The following is a 20,968-nucleotide window of genomic DNA, read 5'->3' as shown; positions in this document are numbered from 1 at the left end:
AGCCACTTGTAAATATTATCCATACAGTCAAACGGGAATATTCTTAACAAGGTCACAGGCACAATTTCGCTGGATACTCATATCTTAAATGCAAGACATTATCATCACCCCCTTTCTCCAGTTTATACAGAAGTCACCAATTCATCACGTAAATCTCAGCACGGTCAAACATGCAACATATTCCAGGTAGAAGCACACGTAAAATATTCTCAACACGCAAGCCACACGGAAATACGTCTGTACATGCAGTCGCGCTGACCTCTTCCCAGTTCATACAAAGGTCACTAGTTCAGTATACCACTCCTAGATACTCCCAGCACAGCCAGATGCACGTTTTCTCAACCAATCAAAACGCCAATATTCCCTGCAATGCCACACGAACCTGTCTAACCCCTCACCAGTTCATACAAAGATCAACGGTTCATTTAGCAAAAGGCAAGTAATCTCTGTAGAGCCATACGCAAATATCCTCAGCAAAGTCATACGTCATTATTCTCGGCAAGAGTTGAAAGCAGTGCTGAAAGCGAGAGTGAGTGAGTGTGTTCTTATCAGCTGGTGCACTGCCAAAACCATCCTCACACTGCCCGCTATATCTCTCAACGTCGCTATCTTAAAATTTGATGTGTGGGTGCTAGAAAACGGTCTGACTAGGTCTTCACAGCCCTGTTACACAAATAAATATGTAAAGTTATTTGGTATGTTAGTGGTCATATGCCCAATGGTCAAGTGTGACACCGTCATGTAGGTACGTATACTTATCAATCAAAATTAGGACTCAAACCTAACCTGACCTAATCTGACCGAACTGAATATAACCTAATCTTACCTGGTAGACTAGGATAGCGTACCTTAACGTAAATTGTTAGGTTAGATTAGAATCAAGTTAGTTTGGGTTAAATTAGGCTAGGTCAGGTCTGACTACGGTACGTTCGAGTTTTCCCTTTGACTGACTGGCAAATATTACCACAACGCGCTGTGGACGTAAAAAAAAAAAAAAAAAAAAAAATCGTCCATAACTTACTGCAACGCTTTTTGGCCTTTGTGCTTAACATGTATATATACTTCCGAATACAAGGGGAAACACATCAGCGAGGTACAAGGCTCCCAAAGGCAATGCGGAGAGTTTGGAGTGTGTCAACAACAACACTCCTTAGGCAAGTGAGACGGTGTGAGTGAACGGGCTCACGACCCAATTTCCCAAAGCATCCACACACCACGCCACCGTGCACACAGACGAGGTGACCGGATACACACTTAACCCACACTGACGCCCATGGAGATAGGTGAGTGACGAAGTGATATGGGGGTGTGGGTGTGAGGCAGTGGAGGGGACACCTAGCCGGGAACGCAGCGGGGTGTGTGTGTGAGCAAGACCGGCCTAGAAGCGCCACTGTTTGCCCCTCTCTCCCGTCTGCCCTGCCATCCTTCCTCTCACATAGCTAGCCTGGGCCTGCGTGTCTTTACTCTCTCTCTCTTACCTCCTACCACCGATCCTACTACCCCTGCCATGGTCTATTCTAACCCTGCCACGGTCCATTCTAACCCTGCCACATCTCTACTACCCTGCCATGGTCCTTGGTATTCTTGTCATAGCTTTACTACATTGCCATGATCCTACTATCCTCTACTATCCCTACTATAGTCCCTACTACCCCTGCCATGGTCTCTAATACCCTACCATGGTCCATTTTAACCCCACCATAGCCCGTACCACCCTGCCACGGTCCCTCCTATCCTGTCATGTTCTCTGCTACCCTGCCATGGCCCCTACTACTCCTGCCACTGTCCCTACTACCTCTGGCATGGTCCCTACTAGCCCTGCTATGGTTCCTAATACCCTACCAAAAACCTTGTTACTCCTACTATGGCTCCTACTACCCTGCCATGGTCCCTACTACCCTGTCAAGATCCCTACTATCCCTGCCACAGTCCCTACTACCTCCATCTGTCCCTACTACCCCTACCATGGTCCCTACTACCCTGCCATGACCCCTACTACCCTGCCATGACCCCTACTACCCTGCCATGTCCCTACTACCCTGCCATGGTCCCTACTACTACTACCATTGTCCCTACTACCCCTATCATGGTCCCTACTACCCTGCCATGGTCCCTACAACCCTGTCATGGTCCCTACTACCCCTACCATGGTCCCTACTATCCCTATCATGGTCCCTACTACCCCTACCATGGTCCCTTCTACCCCCATCATGGTCCCTACTACCTTACCATGGTTCCTACTACCCTGCCATGGTTCCTACTACCCCTATCATGGACCCTACTACCCTGCCAAGACCCCTACTACCCTGCCACGATCCCTACTACCCTGCCACGATCCCTACTACCCCTGCCACGACCCCTACTACCCCTGCCACGACCCCTACTACCCCTGCCACGATCCCTACTACCCTGCCACGATCCCTACTACCCTGCCACGATCCCTACTACCATGCCACGATCCCTACTACCCTGCCACGATCCCTACTACCCCTGCCACGATCCCTACTACCCCTGCCATGCTTCCTACTAATCTCAAGGAGTTCTTTCTATCCCAGCCTTGGTTTTTGCTATTGTCAGTCTGTTTTCACCTGACGGAACTGGGTCACCTCCACAAATTAAATACAAAGTTGAAGGAAATCCGATGTGCCCTACCAATTTTTTCACAGTCCCTAGTAATCCTGTCACAGTTCCTACCAATCATTTCACAGTCCCTACCAATCTTTGTCGCAGCTCCTACCGATCTTTTTCACAGTCCCTACCAATCCCCTTACAATACCTACCAATCCTATCACAATCCCTACCAATCCCATCACAGCCCCTACCAAACTTTGTCACAGTCCCATCGTATCTTTATCATAGTCTCTACCTATCTTTGTCACCGTCCCATCCAATCCTATCACAGTCCCTACCAGCTTTGGCACAGTACCATCTAGTCTTGGTCACAGTAACCTTCAACAGCTGTCACAGTACCTCTAACTAGCCTCCACTATATTCTTTTCACCTTAACCTGACCCAAACTTTCGTCTCCTTGCAGTACAGTGGTGATTAGTTTAGCAGGCCCTGTTCTTTGGCTCAGATGGGATAATGTAAAGGAACTACTGACTGCAACTCATTCTCGCACATTCAGTCCCCGAAGCTGTAGTTACTGGTACCGTACTCTGTCAGTGGAAATGATAAAAATACTAGGAAGGATGAATATAAGGGATAAAAATAATCAGATCCCAGACTTCCTGGGAATACCGACAACTTCGGCTACACATGATTAAGGCACTGACGAGGACGACTAATAAGGAATTCATGGTTGAAAATGTGCATGCGCGTGCACACACACACACACAAGTGCCTATGACTGACAATGATACGAAACTTTTCCCTCTCCAGCTGAGATCAAACATAAGTACACAAATTACAATAAATGCAGTGCTGAGGCCATTGCTGTGTAGGTATCAGTTAACAAAATATCTCATTAATGCCTGACTGGATTTAGATCAAAACTAGTACATACAGTGTGTGCGGCAAGAGGTGGAAGTGAGTCAATTTTGGTGTAGATCAAACAAAAGCCAAAGTCAAAGTTCGGGTGTAGCACTGCTGTGCTGTATAATCACTTTTCATGCAGTTATATCAGCTGCCCTTCACCTCAGACCCAGATACCTTAAGAAATATAACAGCAACCTAAGACTGTAGACCAGACTCATGAAAAGAGCATTATCCCCTTCATCTCAGACCAAGGTGATGGAGTAGGATGCCTTCATATGGTGGCATTAATAAAGCCAGGCAGCTCTACTGCCCAACCCCACAAATGTCGCTCAACTCTCTCCCTGTCCTACCTGAGGGGGATGGTAGACTAGCCAAGAAGCTTGCAGTCTGCCTAGTTCATATTTCTAATGAACCTGGGGCTACAACAACTAATACTACAACTTAGACCAAGATAGTTAAGGGAAATATACCAATTGTTTGAGACCTGTGAAGTAATGAGAATATTACCCTGTTCGCCTGAGACCAAAATAACTATGGAGGTAGGCTACAGCTGCTGCCAAGTCCTGTCCATGCAAACTAAGCTCCACTAACAGTCACTCAATTCAACCTCCAACATAACTTGCAACCCACTCGGTCTTTACACCCACCGCAAACACCATAATTATTGAATTCCTTTTCAAAATACTGTACTATACCTTCAGGTAAACTTACAATGCACATTTAATAGAGGGAATGTAAGATAAAGAAACTATCAGTAAAAGTACGTCTACCTATATATTTCATCATTCAGTCCTTTACTGTCCTATAACAAACATAGGGGACTAGGTCTAGGCTACTTAGTGTTGACATCTAAGTCAAGGGTGACTGTGTGCTAACCCATGAATGGCATTATTTGAACTACAAACCCCTGCCACCCCTTGGATTTAAACCATGAAACATCAAGTTGGAGTGCTCCACCCTACTAGACAACCAGGCATTCATCTGATTATATAATTACCACCCAGGGCAGTGCAGGGCTTTTGTGCTGCAAGAAACTATTTGGCTTGTCACGCAGTGCACAGTCACTTTGGCAGCACCACATCAAGCAAGTGAATGGTTAGCACCCTCATCTACCTTCACTCATTTACCACTTCACTCCCAACTATGACTTTTAGCACAGTACGGTACTGTACTATTAAATTTGTGGTGGATGATGTGCCCCTCTGCCTTTCCCAGTGCACTCCATGTAAGTAAAGTTCATCTAGTAAAACCATAAAAACAAGACATAAACTCTCACAAATGCTTGGCATCTTGCAATGGAAATAATAAAAGCACAAAAGTAACCGACACACAATATCAATATGGGTTACACCATCATAAAGTATGCTAGTAGAACTCATAAACTAGTACAGGTACTGTACCTACTTAGGAAATGTTTTATTACTAGCTCATCAACCATCCAATCGGAACATGAGCAACTTTCCAGGACCATGAAAAAGTACGGTGGTAGTGCAGTACCAATACAGTAGTAGTACTGTAGTAGTAGTACCTGCTGCAATCCCAGGTTCATCTCCATGTAAACTCAGTGGACTGATGGCTGAAGTTGTCTCTCTCCTAAAGCCCATCATCCTACTTGCAGAGGGACAGGGAAGGAGTTATGGGACATTTGTATAACTGCACAGCTCCACCACCCAGTTACATGGGTGCCACCACATGGAGGTGTTCCTCTCCAGCACCACCGATATGACAGATAGGCTACTGCAATACAATTGCAAGGCTTCAAAGATATACCGGTACCTAAACAATGCACCGACATGTAAGTACAGAACTAACAGAATGCAAGTTCATTCAGGCAAAATAACTTCAAGTGCTGTACAGTATTAAATAAAAATGAGCAGAAAAGACAAACTTAAGTTACAACATACAGCACCTACTCTTCTACCTGAATGGCTAAAATTACAAATGGATTTAGGCACAAAAGCACCATTAAAACCACTTATTACTTTACCGGTATGTCACTTAGCTAGCTATTAAGTATATACTCATCTACAGGTATGTTGCAATATCCCTGAATTCATATACAAGTCTGAATATCTTAAGTATTCATGTCACCAAAACCTCCAGCATGTATTCATACATGTGAAGAATTGCTTATTCAGACCTTCCAACCCTCCTGTCTTGTCAGAGAGAAGCTAAATGTACAGTGGGTCAGACCTATAACTTTGCCCCTCAAGTTATTTGTAAAATTCCACTCCATAAATCTTCACCAAGGTTACCCAAACTTTAAACAGCTATCCCCTAAAGAAATTTATGGTACATTGGTGGCAGTTCAATGTCTAAATCTGACATACAATCTTTCCAAAGGTTTGGTGTCGCTTTTATACATGAGTAGTGCTTTTCACACACTACCTACATTCCTTGGAATATTCCTCCTACAGTATCTCCCCAAAGATTTACTTGAGATCCAATTTCTTCTTCCAAACAAAAGAAAGAACATTTCCTTTTCTGGCACAGTACAGTACAGTACAACAGCGATTTATTTAAGATAATTATTTTAAGTGAGGTGGAGGGAGGGAGAGGGAGGGGAAGACTGAGGATGAGGTGGAGGGATGGAGTTGAGAGGTATATGAGGGAGGGGGGAGTGCTTGACGGGAGGGTAGTCAAATGGTGGGTGACAGAGCAACTTGGAGGTGTTTTGTCTGCGGCCACCCTTTGCGGGATTTGGGCGTCTGGCTATCGATAGATAGACAGACAGATTTTAAGTGTCTTACAGGTACAGTGTCGTAATGATGTCATGGTGTACTGTATACTGTAAACAATGACGTCCATGTAAAATAAGCAAAATTCACAAAGAAAATATTAAAAGAAAAAAGACTGAGTGATTATTGCTGTGAGAGCGTTAACAAGAGTGAGGGGCATTCATTTAGGCAGACCACGTGGGCAGCCATGGCTGTTACAAGGGATCATTCATTTATCTCTGAATCCTGACTATGCCATAAATGTCACTGCCCAAAAATACAAAATGGATGCACAAATGACACTTGTATGTAATGCTTGGTGTCATCCCATGAAATAATTTGTGTGCAGCAAAAACCTTTAAACTCTCCTATGTTACACAGATGGAGGATACCAAAAATAAATCTGTAATTATTACTGTTCATCCCACAATCTTTGTACAGTGCAGCTGTGAGAAAAAGAAGTGATGTGCTTGGGTGACACAAAGAACTGACAATGGATAAAGTGTGAAGAAGCAAACAATCTAAGCAGATAAGGCATTCAGAAGGGCTACAGCTGTTTATTCTGTCTTTTTAGTTTACAATCAATAACAATGTCACTGAGCTAGCATCATTATCCAGTCGTATGATAGCTAAGTTGCTGTTTTGGCATAAATGGCCTAATTCCATCAAAGTGATCAGAACAAGAGAAGTCTTTCAATGGACTGGAAACAGACTAGGATTCAGAGTATGGGAATGCAGGACCATTGCTAATTAAAGTGCCAGAGATGGTGCTCATTTTGTGTGTTTGGTGTGTTGGGGAGAGCATATACAGATTGCCAGGCATTAAAGGACTGATCTTGTTGGTGAGTCTCTTGAATGTGTAAAAGAGTTTTGTTATTTGGGGGACGTGTTATGTGCTGGAGGTGGGGCTGGGTAGCTCTGTGGTTAAGGTAAGGAGTGGTTAGAGGAAATTCAGGGAACTGTCACCTCTCCTGACATTGAAAGGGCTCTCCCTATGTGCTAAGAGATCTTTGTATGTGGCATGTGTTAGAAGAGTAATGCTGCACTGTAGTGAGACCTGGACAGAAAAGGAAAAAGATATTCGTAGGCTCAAGTGTACAGAAACAACAATGATTAGAAGGTAGTGTAGTATATTCTTGAATGTAAGGCTTGGGGAGTCTAGGTTTACGATTGAAGATTTGAGAGGAAGGATGGAACTTGAGTGTATTGGTGTTGTGATAAGGAGGGGTAGACAGATGGGTTGGGCATGTGGAGAGGGTGGAGGATGACAAATGGGTGTGGAAAGTGAGATGTGTGGACGTCGGGGATCGAGCTGTTAAAGGCAGACTGAAAAAGACCTAAGACGAGGTAATAGAATGTGACCTCAGGGATAAGGGACTGAACAGGGAGGCTGTCAGAGATCGAGCTGCGTGAAGAGCTGCCATTAAGTGACCAAGGCCAACGCATGCAAGCGTGTTTAGGTTATAAAAGAAATGAAACTAAATCAAATTTTACTATCTGTATGAAAACACAAGTGGAATGTCCTTCAAAAAGTAACCAGACACTACAAAGAACTTGCTGCCAGGGAATGGTTTATGGTAGCTACTTCATGACTGAGCATATTAGGTCTGAGTGTAGATTCAGTGATGGCCATACAAATGTCAGCTTTACTGGAGTCATTTCAAGAAATTCCATAGGTGTAGGTCAAGTAAACATTTACCGTACCTTTTTATAGCATTTCAATAAATCAATAAAACTACTTGAAGAGAACATTCCACCTCATGAAAACTTTGAAAAACTCTAAACTAACATTTAAAGTGATATCAATACCAGCAATAAGCTTTCCCAACTCAAAGCAACATTTAATTACTACTGGTACTTGCAGTTAGAGCTAGCTACCTTGTCACATGCAGCTTGAATTAAATCTATTACCGGAAATTTGCAAGGTGCTTGAACATTGTCATATTTACTTGATTACCATATGTAAACTGTTGACAATATTGTATAGGTCTCCCTCACTTAATGATGGGGATGCATTGCAAAAAACCTTTTATCAGACATCCTAAAGTAGACCCTTTGGGGGGATATCTGTACCTAACCCGAATACAAAAGCAGCCTACATAAAGTTCATAAAACAAATACTGCCACTATACACCAACGTACACAGATATATATATATATATGTATATATATTGCACAAAGATGCAGAACAACACACTATGTACACAGCTCACAATATGACAAGCAAGGTGAGCGATGCTGACATTACAGCAATGAGAATGAGAGAGGGCCTTTTGGCAACCATAATGGGTGGACAGTTGAGGTTCTCAATGCATATTACAGTACAGTATGTACCGTACAGTTTACCTTTTTTATTTTTTCTGCGAAACTCTCATGATAACAAGTTTGTTCAGCGAGAGGGGTAACGTATCAAAAAATCAATCACCATAATTGCATGTTATTGCTCAATGACTTATCATTCTATGACAAAATCCAGTACATATCTTGTATAGTCTAGTAAAAGGCACAAGTTTCTCACTGAATGACACATTCTTATCATGAAGCCTTCATGTACTGCAGTGCCATCTGCTGTGGTGGGATTGTGACATACAGTTGGCATTTGGAATAAGCCTTGACATGATTTCACATAGTTCCAATCATTTATGCAAGTATTAGCTGCCTGTGGTGCTGGAGGGTCTAAGGATGAACAAGAATCTGAGGCTGTTTGACTGAGTTAAGTTTTGTTCACCTCTGTTCACCCAACCCTTAGCTTAACAAATTGTGGATATGTACTGTACTTGTAAGATTTGGTGGTAAAAAGGATTTTTTTTTTTTTTTTAACTAACAATATCATTATTTTTAAAACCGAAAAGTACAGTTAAAATGAAGTTTCACACAAACAGGGATACTGTCATTTTATATTATGAAATGTTTTTGTCTAATAAGGAAACGACTTTTTCCTCTACCCATATCTCTTGCAATTCAATTCTAATTCCCTTATAATATTTGTGCCTACTGATAATACCAGTAACATCCTCTCATGACTGTTTTTGACACATCAGTGTCGCTTTACAAGGCCACTGTTAGACTGTTAAAGGCATTAGTTATGGCAGGAAGGTTGACCCATGCAAACTGGGTTAAGTTAGGCTGGATGAGGGTAAGTTAATTTTAGGCCACACTAACTTTAAAAAATCAGACAACTGCGATAGTATTGTTTGTAAAGTTTCTAACATGCTTGCATCAGCCATGGTCACCTAATGGCGGCTCTCCAAGCTGCTTTCTGGCAGCCTCCCTGTTCAGTCCCTCATCCCTGAGGTCGCACTCTACGATCTTGTCCACATTATTAAAACTAAATAAGTCACACAGTAAGCTACTATCAAAATATATATATATATATTTTTTTTTAGTAACTTTGTATGAACCTATAAACTAACCAACAGAATGCACCTAGCCTAAATTCATTCATTCATTGCCAGACGCCATGTATCCCAGACAGGGTGGCCAAGGGCTTAGAGTTAATTGTTTTACAGGTAGGGGCACTAAACCTCCACCAACCCCACTTGACACGTAGGGATGCCAACAGCATCTGGTGTTCCCAGGCGGTCACCCATCCAAGTACTAACCAGACCCAACGTTGCTTAACTTCGTTGATCGGACGGGATTCCATTTCTAAAATAATGTAAAAAAAAAAAAAAAAATGGCACATGGCACACCAATACATATCACATGAGACCACAATAAATAATCTGGTGAAAGTTTAATACATTACAGAAAACTATAACTCTTTTAACTTAACTTGGCCCAGAATTTTGTCCTGTTAGCTTGTTTCCAGCTTCATGTGGTAAAACAAGTCAATAGCTACTACTGTTCTACCTCCTGTCCATAACACTTCTTCATGACTTACACCATATTCTGATGTTAATACCTGGCCACAACTCAATATTCAAGATGGAAAAATGGCAATTTTTGGCCAAGTTAGAGTAAAATGGGTATACCATAAAGACTGGCCCTTTAAATTTCTCCATTATTCATTCACACATCAAGGTGGAGATAAACAGACTACACGTGTGGGAATGTTAACAGTTTCAGTCCCCAAAACCCATTAAAAGTGGCTTCGATCAGTCAGGTTGGCTTAGTTAAGATCAGAATAACCTTGACCACAAATGCATATTTACCCGTGTTTGATACGCAATTAATTAAATCAACATATCGAACAGCATACAATTAAATCAACACAATTATCGAACACCATTCAGCCTGTGTGGAAATCAGTGTGCAATTGCAGGTGGTATCGCACCTGAGTCCCCAAGTCTCCTTGACGGACCTAACCCCGGCGACTGACCCACTGAGCATAGGATGCAAGTCCTTTGCCACTATGTGCTGGACTAACTAACCTCTTCCTCGGCGCAATTACAATACATATGTGGTGGTATGCACTTTATGTCATAAGTCTGCCTTCAAACATGCATGAACGATCACTCCACATACCTTTTAATACATGATATCCCTCGCAGATGTTTACTCGCACGTCACAACCACTATTAAAACTCCGTCGCTTACTATGCAGGTAAAGTGAATGGGAGTTCTTTAACTGTGAGAGAAAACGTTACTTCGGACCTTTAAAAAGAAGGGTAACTTAAATATCTCGCATAAAAATTCGAAGCAAATATCGATTTCCTTAGTCATTCATTCATCGATAATCTCACTCAAAAATATTTGTGAGATTAATCTGATACCGTAATTTACCGTCATTGTTGCTATATGTGGAAGCTAAAAACTGACCATAATCCTCACATTTTACATGACTTTTTCTGCTGAATGTGCACCGGAGATTGACTTGCTGGTTTGACGCAAGTCAAAAAGTAACAATTATCTACTTGCATATGTCTATTCCATATGCAACAAAACTATGTAAGACTTCCTGAAATAAGCTTACTGTATCTTGATTTAAAAGGCCTGAAAACAATGAATCAATACCCTCAGGTAACTTATTTCAAGTAACGATCAGTAATTCATTTCAGTACAACTGTGCTTACACATATCTGAGCAGTTTATTTCTTTGTTTCGATTGTACAATTCCCTGTATACTGATGATTATTTTTCTTAAACATCTGAGGAGAAACTTTGGCTCAGAATTAGTCCAGTGTTAATAAACATTTCCTTCAAACTCTCATAATAGGATTATTTATTGACAAATGGAATCAGTTTTGTTCTGTATAACACTTTCATTTTGTATGGTGTAAGTGGACATAAGCTACATCTGGAGTCTAGGTCTTACAGAATTAGGTCATATGAGAAGGTTCAATTGATTTGATCATGCATGTCTTTTATTTTTCTGAGTAAGCAATATGAAAATGGAATATACAGCCTGAGCTTTCTTTTACTCTGCCTATGGCAAATAAGAATGACGGGCCTGTTATTTCCTCTGTCAGTTTTGTCTCTTTTCTTATGAGTGTCTAGTTCCATTCATCAATAACCCTTCTGCAATGTTCTTTATAGTGATCTATTCACTCGTCCTGCATGTCATAAACCAGTTCAATACAACATCTTTTTAATATCAATTCTGGCTCTCTCATTAGACTTTATTCAAGGCAAATTTTGCGACTTTTTGTTTCTGGTTCCTGCTTTTTGCATTTGAATAACCTTCTGCCAACCCCCTACCTTCTTTCATCAACTTCAGCTGACTGACTGGACAAAAAATAGAACCCTGGAGACCTGGTTCCATTAGCCTCATCACCCACACCTATTATTAATTTCAGCTTTCCTCTCTTTGCCCTTGGCATAGCTTCACTCATCCTAACCTGCTCAGCCCTTGACCCCTATCCATACTCCCAAGCTCATCTTTCCCTCTCCCTTACACCAACCATCAGATAATTACAAAGGTGTGACTGATGGTGGTGCTTTTGCAGCACGAGGCTCACCAGAATGTGAAACTAGTGAACTGCAGGCTGAAGCTGCCCTTCTGGAGTTCACCATCCTCTTTTAGGGGATGAGGAGGAAACTTTGAGGTGTTTGTTAAACCTGACATCTGAGCCACCTGGTTACTGTGCCAGTGCAGAAGGCATGCTTCTCCAGTACCTTGACGTGTGCATGCTGGATATAGCCCAGGATTTAGCAAAACCCCTTCAGTTGCCTTTATCTTGAAAAGGCCCATCAGAAACCTGAAAGTCTCACTTAGGAAAGATACAGGATAACTAACCCCTGCTGCGCCAAGGACATCACATAAAGCACTTACTTTCAGGGGGGCACCCAGGAATTTTCTAAGGGGGGGGCCTGTAGTGAGGTGAGGTCAGGTAATCCAATAATTATGGGGAGGTCACATGCAGGTTTAGAGTCAGGGAGTTGCTGGCTCATGTGTTACTCTTTGTTTGTACTTGCCAATTTTTCATGTATTGCTGTTATCTAAATAAATATATATAAATTTTTAAAGGACCCAGAGAGCTAAGGGGGAGGCCTGGGCCCAGTGGGCACCCCCCTGGGTGTGCCCCTGCTTACTTTTCTGCATTTATGAAAACAGAAGCCACCTCCCTTGAAGCTAATCTTTCCACTACTTCCTGGTCAAGACAACGAGAGTGGTCAAAAGTGTCCCCTTGCAGAAGTAACACACTTTCCATCATCATCATCGTCCTGACCTCCTTTCCCACCCTAGGGCAGAATGAGGAGTAGCAACGTCCAGTGAGCCCAAATTTGCCCAATCCAATAGGCCACACTTCCATTCACTCACCATTCAAGCCCCTGGAATCCTGGCTCTATCTGATACACCACACATTTAATGGTATATAAATATATAATAAATATATAGCCTTTAAGTATAAATATATACCATTAAAAGTGCTTACCATCCACTCACTCGATATAGTGCTGTTTTGGGCGCCTGTGCCTTTTTCGTTTCCTTTCCTCTTCCTTCTGCCTACTGGTGTCTTCACACTCCCTCTTCTGTCTTTCCTCTTCCTTCTGCCTATGGGTGATTTTACACCGAGTGACAAGCCAAATGGTTTCCTATACGCCAGGAAACCATTTACTATGCTGTGTGGCAACCATATACAGTAACCTGATTATGGCACCTCGTGGTTTAGTGGGTAATTAAGGTGCTCCAGTCAGCTTGAGCCTGTGTAGGTTTATATCCAAGGAGTGATTAGGGTTTATTGTTCACATAATGCCACTCAGGGATGAGTGAGGCTGGTCACTCTCATCTTAAATGTCAGGACCAACTTGCCCAGCCCCAGGCTCCTACGCTCCTCATGGGGCGTTACAGGATTGGATGATGGATGGATGGATGGATGGATGGATATATCTATTTACTGGGTGGGAGTGCCTTGATTTATGTGAAAATGCATACACACTGCAGGATGTATGTCAAAACCCACAATTAAATCTGAAATTTATTTGAAATTTTGAAGCAAAGTACATCACTTGCCATTGCAACTTGATAACTTCTTTAAGTATTAGGTCTGTGTTTCTTAAAGGTTCAGTGAATTACCAACAGATTTAAAATATCTTCTGAAAAGCCAAAATTACCAACACTCAATGCTAGCACAAGCTAACATACTGATATCAAAATTAACAATTCCAATTACAGAAAAACTGCCAATTCCACAACATTTGATTTTAGGCAATTTTCACATTCCTAAAATGAAATTCTAAAGTATAATTATGTCCTGATCCTGCACCTCCATCAACTTTAATTTCTGTCCATGTACCAGGATATCAGTGGAGAAGAACCAAGCTGACAATGATTTTTTAAGGTCAACTTCACACTGGCCTACAAAGAATTATAGTAGCACAATGGTCAACAAACACTGCGTGAACAGTTAAGCTTTAGATAAGCTATGTTCAAGAAAATCTGATATGTCACACCAAATGTGCCAAACTGTGCTAGTTTAGCAAGAATGCCCAAGTCCCACATCTAAGGAATATGTGGACACTTAAAACTATATGCTTATCACAAGGCATCACTAGTTGCATGCTGCTAAACACCACTTAACACATAGTGATTCAGGTTGAGAATGCAAGAATGTGAAATGTGAAGGAATTTCAGGAATAATTAGACACCTGGCAATTACAGCTTCCCAACTTGAAAATACAGTATGGTAAATACAGAGCTAACCTAGGAGCTGTTGAAAAAAACTATTAAACTGTTACAAAACTTATTCCATATTTAAACCAAACAAAGCATTTTGAAGTTAACTGATAACCTTAGGTAATGTATACACCGGATTCAGGCACTGGAAGGTTGATAATGTCTGATTTTAAGGAGATAATAACATTCATAATTCACAGCTATACATTTCTTTATCTCAAGTATAAGGACTCCAAGTTCAGTTACGGTATTAAATTTTGGTATATATAAATACTTTAATGTCACTACAAGCTCTTGGATAATTAACAAAATGGAATCGCAATTAAAGTTGTAAAAAGATACTGAACTCCAAATGAACATTCTGAATCACTGCACTGCTGAAACCAAATTTCCCACATTCACATGGGGCAGACAAAGAATAGTACATGGCTCAGCATTCCATATCAGACATAAATAAATGAATTACTAATGGTTATAAGTACAGTACTTAAACTCACACAGCTACTTCATCAACAGCAGCAGCAGCAACAAATAAACCTACAGTCTCCTGCAATAAATGAATCTCCGACCTCAATTGCAGAGTGAGATTCTTTTAACCATTCACAGACTAAATTCATACTGTTTATCTTAACCTACAGTTATGTTCACCAACAAAAGCACAACAATCAAGGCACACATACATAAAATTTATTTCTTTACCAAATTATGCATCAGAAATATGGCTATCACATTCAAGACAAAAGTATACACTAGGAAAATTTCCAGGAATATACAGCAATACCCACCACAAAGCAGTCATTGTTTTTTTGCCTGTTTATGTGAGGAAAACAAAAAAAGTTCATGATGTGCCATTTTCAAAGCATACCTTTAACATCTCTGTAGAATTAAAGCTTGGTCTCCAAAAATTAAATACGACTAGGAAGGTAGGAGTAGGCCTTTGGTTATGAACAAAAGTAACTTAAAATATCCATAAAGTAACTTAATATATCCATTCACCCAAAGTAAAGACAAACTGTAGCCATACTCAACACCAAACACAACTAATAAGAACATTGCTCCCAAGGTTGCACTGTGTGAGGTGGTACTCTACTCTGAGCCAGCAAGGGCAACAACTGCAAAACGTGATTCTTCAGGGTCGCGGTCCATGAACCCACGGCACACTTTGGCAGCATCCTGAAAGTACAAGTATTACATTAGATATGCTATAAAAATTAAGCCTTATAATGCTCTAAAAAGTAAAATGATTTTCATCCTCATCCTTATCATAATCCCAGCCTTTATCTTTAAAGAATATCTTTAAAGTACCATCTCTTGAATTCTAATACCTGGTGGATCCCTTCCTAATATGTAATCATTGTCATGTATGCAGTGCAAAATGGGATGTGGGGCTTAAGATCACTTCAAGGAATAGCACTTGGTGAAGCTGGTACAGTAATTAGCTTGGAGGTAATGAGAACCCAGAAAGAGAACTGTTTTTAACATTCACAAATGGATATGCAACTTGTGCAGTGAATTACTAGATTTTCTAGGACAGGATGCAGAAATTACTACTCTTCAAACAGCAGGTATAAGCAGAATAAGTGGCTTAAGTACAGTAATACAAACTTTAAAAATGGATATGGAAGAAAGGGGCAAAATATGGCATTGGTGTGTGGATACAGAAAAGCTGCAATGATAAAAAATATATAAAATGACTGCACCTAAGTTACCAGGCAAAAAAGATATCTGAAAATGAGAGTTTCATGTAGTTTGAGCAAAGTGGACTGGTATGTAAGAAAAAGAAAAGAAAGAGGCAAAACACAACAAGGTAAGTAATGTCTAAGAAACAAGTAGTCTGGAGATCATGATGTCACAGTCATTCCCTAACAGGGGGTTCCCTGGAGGAGTAAGACATCCAACATGCACATTACACCTCTCAGACCAGGGACATGATTTTGTCTTTATTTCTGCCGTATCCTGATACTTTTATTACACTTAGGATTAGCTTTACGAACAAGAGGACCTGGACACTATTATAAAACCCTCTGGTATGAGATGCCTTTCTTAAGGTGAATAAAATCGTTTAGCAGCAGCAAGAGTAGACCAGTCAGGATAACACCCCAATTCAAGGGGTTAAGCAAGAAAACTGGAGGTGACAATGACCCCATCTCCAAACACAATTTTCTGTGTAAGTGACCCTTGTCTTCCTCCTGTTCCTTATTCAAATAACTGGGACTACCAGCCAAGGACAAAACTTCATCTTTTAAATCACCTCGTGTACTTCTCGTTTTCCTCCACTGGCTAATATTCCTCAGCTGAGAGAGATTTGGTATGTTTCTCTGGTTATAAATGATTCTTTCTGATATGAGACATCTATAAGGAAAGCAACTGATGGGCTCTAGGGGTGAAGCTGATGCTGTGGAATAATAAGTGAACTTTGTCCCTGACTGTACATCACCCCAAAGTGCTTCCATTAGCAAGTTTACTTACTTCTTTATCTACTGTTAGCTATAAAAATCTGTTAAAGATGCTTGGCTCTTTCAGATACAAGATTACATACGAAAATTTATAACTCACCTCTAACAGTGACTCTGCAGAAGTGGAGCCATGATTGATTGGGAACTTCCTACGACCATCTGTGAACAAATATACAGCATTATACAACTAGAAACATGACAGATGTGAGAATATGAACAACAGAATAACTACAAAGATGACAGGAACTCCAAGCACAACATGCTTCTCTACCTTTAAGCTCAAATCAGCACAGAAAATGTGCTTCATTGTCCCTTACATTCATATGATTGTGCTTTTATTGTTGCCAATCACACTAATCTAATATTGCACTTCTCTTTAATCAGTGTCCCAGACTTGCCACCCATCACTCATATGATAACACATATTTTTTGCAATTTTTTGAAGTACCAGAACCCTACCAACCACTTGCATCAATGGCAGATTTGAGCACTGAGTTTCAGCCTAGCATGGTCAACAACACATGTAAACTGCATCTTAAGCTTCTGCTTCTATTGCTGTTCATCATCATCCTGACCTTTATTTCCCATTTTTATTAATTCTAAATACTTTGAAAACTTACCAAATTCATAAAGGTTACCATCTACATGCGCAAATGCTACAAAATGTTCATTCACATGAGCTTCACGATCTGGAGCCTGAAAAAGAAAATTAAAATATCAGTACCTGTCAGTTTCCAAGTTCTACTAGAATGATCAAATCTATTTAGCCTGATTTTATGTTTAAATCACAAATAACTGCATTAGAGATATAAACCCAACTGAGGAAATGAAGATTTATGGTGAACTTAAATAACAACACAAGACACCAACAGCAAAAGTAGCAGGGTAGTCTACAGTAAAATTCTCCAAAAGACCAGGGTCAAAAGGTTTAACTGACAATTTGAGCTTCTACTTACACAGTAATTTTTTAAACATTTACATATACATACATAAACCTGTGCTTGGCCACTCAATTTAGTAATCACTGCATCACTATCATCCATCCATCATCCAATCCTACATTGCCCCATGAGAAGCATTGGAGCCCAGGGCTAGGCAGTTGGTCCCGACATTTAAGATGAGAGCGACCAGCTTCACTCATCCCTGAGTGGCATTACATGAGCAATCAACCCCAACCACCCCTTGGATATAAACCTTCACCAGCTCAATCTGATTGGAGTGCAATAATTACCCACTAAACTACCAGGCGCCAAAATTTGGTTATATGGTTACCACCCAGCATAGTAACTGGTTTCCTGGTGTTCAGGAAACCATTTGGCTTGTCACTCAGTGTAGAGTCACCCACAGGCAGAAGGAAGAGGAAAGAATGAAGGAAAGAAAGACACAATAGGGAGTGTAAAGTCACCCATAGGCTGAAGGACAAGGAAAGAATGAAGGAAAAATACTGAAGAGGATGGAAGGAAAGAAGGATGGAGGAGAGGAAAGGGCAGACACCCGACAGCAGCACTACATCGAGTGAGTGGATGGTAAGTGCCCCCACCTACCACTAATCATCCTCTAATACCCTGTTGCCCCATGAAGAGCATAGGAACCCAGGGCTAGGCAAGCTGGTCCTGACATTTAAGATGAGAGTGACCAGCCTCACTTATCCCTGAGTGTCACTACAAAAGCTTTACCCCAACCACACCTTGGATAAAAACCGACATAGGCTCAATCCGACTGAAGCACATTAATTACCCACAAAATCACCAGGTGCCATAATTTAGACATATGGTTACTACCCATTGTTATAGCTTGAAACCATTTGGACTGTTACCCAGTGTAGAGCCATCCATAGACAGAAGGAAGAGGAAAGAGTGAAGGAAAGATAGAAGAGGAAGGAAGGATAGAAGGGAGGAAGAGAGGAAAGGGCAATCACCTGTGAGCAGATCTACACTGAGTGAAACGATAGTCAGTGCCCCCACCTACGACACCCATGCCATTGCTAATTATCCATCAATCATGTTACCACCCATCAATCATAGTTTAAATACAACAAAGCATAGTTCTCCTGAATTATTTGATTATGATGATATCAAAGACATGGGTCACGTGAGGACAGCTTGGGTGACTACATTACCGTAGTGCTTTGTAAACACTGTAGTGACTGGAAAGTAGACAATTTTATTTATTTTTTTTGGGGGGAGGGGTATTTACTTAGAACTGTTCAGGAAAACTGTTATTACCAAGAAGTAAGGATCTGAGTTCTGGGAACAGCACTGTATTGTAAAGGCAACCCTTGTCATAAGGGGTGCATTAGATTTTTTTTTTTTTTTTTTTTTTTTATGTAAGGGGAGGAAACTGGCATCCAACATCAGAGGAAGCAGTAGAGCTTAGTAGGCAACCCAAGATATTAATTCACTGAGAGATGCAAATGCATATGTGTTTTTAAAAAGCAGGGAAATACACTGATAAACAAAATGCCTATGTGGATGCTTGCAAAAGCTGGATCACTGTTCGATCAATCTGCTTGAAATTCTTACTGTACATTTTAGTCTCAAAACAATGCACAAAGCACTGACCACTAAAAATTTAAGCCAACTGGAAGCTTCGCAAGCCACATGACTTCCAAGATGTTACAGCTAACTTTACAGCAAAGTAATGTCCAAAAAATGAGTGCTTCTAAAAAGGCCTTAATATGTTTCTACTATACCTCCGTTTGGCCCTCCTGTGCAGATTCTTCATGGGCTTTCGAAATACCCTCATCACTTTCCAAAGCCTGTCCTCGCTCTTCAGGGCTCAAGGAACTAGTCTTTTCTAAGAACTCTTTCAAGGCTCCATCACCCAAATCAATTCTGAAAAATAATTATATCAACTGAACAGCATAAATGGTTTTCCTACTCATGCACCATAACTGTATAGCTTAACTTGTTTTCCTACTCCTACCCAAGTGGAAAACCAATGTTCTGCTTCTTATACAGAGCTCATCAATGCTAGACTTTGCTGAACTTTATGGATAATATTTAAAACAATTTACAACAAGTGCTGTTAAAGTACTTCTTACTTTGACTCAGGACTGTCATCCTTATTTTAACTATCAATCAATATGCAATTGTTCACTTAGTCTTCAAACATTTTAGAATCCTTTTTTTTTTCAATATACTATTACCATTTTTTCATTTACGTGACTGTTATGGCACCCTATGAAGCATAATTTTTTGATGAATGGTCACCAATTTTGGCACCCTATAAAGCATAATTTTTTGATAAATGGTCACCAATTTTTTTATACAATCACCATGATTTTTATGTTTTACATACGATCAATCGTCATCCAATTGGTTTTCAATGAACATAACATGGTTGGACAGAAAGTTTGATCTGTTGTTTCCCCATAAACACTAAGCCTGTTTGTGGCACATGATTCCAGTTGCTGTGCCTTCTTCATTTCAGTGCTTCAGGCCTAGTGATCTCCTGACCATGGGAAAAATATATTTTACCAACAACAACATGCATTATCTTAACCTAAAACACTCTACATGCTTGACAAAAAAGGCTTATCAAGAATACCATATATGGTGTTCACAAACTTCTGTTGGGCTGAATTTATTTCATGTAAACAGTTTAACACACTGAGATACAGTACTATGAGTCACACTAACACACTTCATTAAGTTACTCGTTCATATGGAAACAAATACAAAAGTACTAGAAGCCTGAGCTTCGGTGTCCTTCAAGTAATGCCTATAGTGTTCTGTGGTGTGGGTGGGTGACTGTGTGTAATGTGATGTTGCTTTGCTGAAGTTGTTAAAGTTTACAGGAGTGAAGCAACTATCATCCTAGAATCATTAATGAGCGACAAAAGAAAAATGCCATACCAAGGAATGCTACCACATCTCAATATACTGAACTGTTTACACACAATAAATTTTGATAAATGTAGAACAGTAATAGTGAAGGGTCTAGTGAAAGCTATATCTGACCCCTGCAATTAGAGGAGTTCTTTCACAAGATAATAAAACTGTCTGAATATAGAAAGAATAAATGAAAAAATGCATGACTGATGCATTATTTTAAACATAACATTTTCCTAGATACAAATTATGGTAACCTCTTCAATAACTTTTCATTTTATTTTTGATATCATACAATTATATTTAGTGCAGGGAAAGAAATTAGGTTGTGGAGAGATGAATGAAGACTGACCCAGCCAATTAAAGTGGTTTCTTCAAAATTGAAATATTGTCTGGAGGTAGCAAGAATATACAAAAATACATTAT

The 20,968-nt window shown here is 40.5% G+C and overlaps 1 protein-coding gene across 2 annotated transcripts in view; it reads right to left on the bottom strand.

The window, feature by feature from the left end:
- Nucleotides 1-13,542: 13,542 nt before the first annotated feature.
- Uch (Ubiquitin carboxyl-terminal hydrolase) overlaps nt 13,543-20,968 on the bottom strand; it is a 29,436-nt gene continuing 22,010 nt past the window's right edge. For both annotated transcript variants that reach the window (XM_080268828.1, XM_080268829.1), the window contains 4 exons: nt 19,402-19,543; nt 17,330-17,405; nt 16,810-16,868; nt 13,543-15,426 (listed from right to left, as the gene is read on the bottom strand). In XM_080268828.1, the coding sequence (XP_080124954.1) occupies nt 15,340-15,426; nt 16,810-16,868; nt 17,330-17,405; nt 19,402-19,543 (364 nt within the window). In that variant the 3' untranslated portion in view covers nt 13,543-15,339. The remainder of the gene's footprint in view (nt 15,427-16,809; nt 16,869-17,329; nt 17,406-19,401; nt 19,544-20,968) is intronic.

This window comes from Coenobita brevimanus, chromosome 29 (assembly GCF_032717465.1).
Source record: "Coenobita brevimanus isolate Jiangsu-jjx chromosome 29, ASM3271746v2, whole genome shotgun sequence".
In the NCBI taxonomy this organism is placed as follows: domain Eukaryota; kingdom Metazoa; phylum Arthropoda; class Malacostraca; order Decapoda; family Coenobitidae; genus Coenobita; species Coenobita brevimanus.
This window is presented reverse-complemented; position numbering and strand designations above follow the sequence as displayed.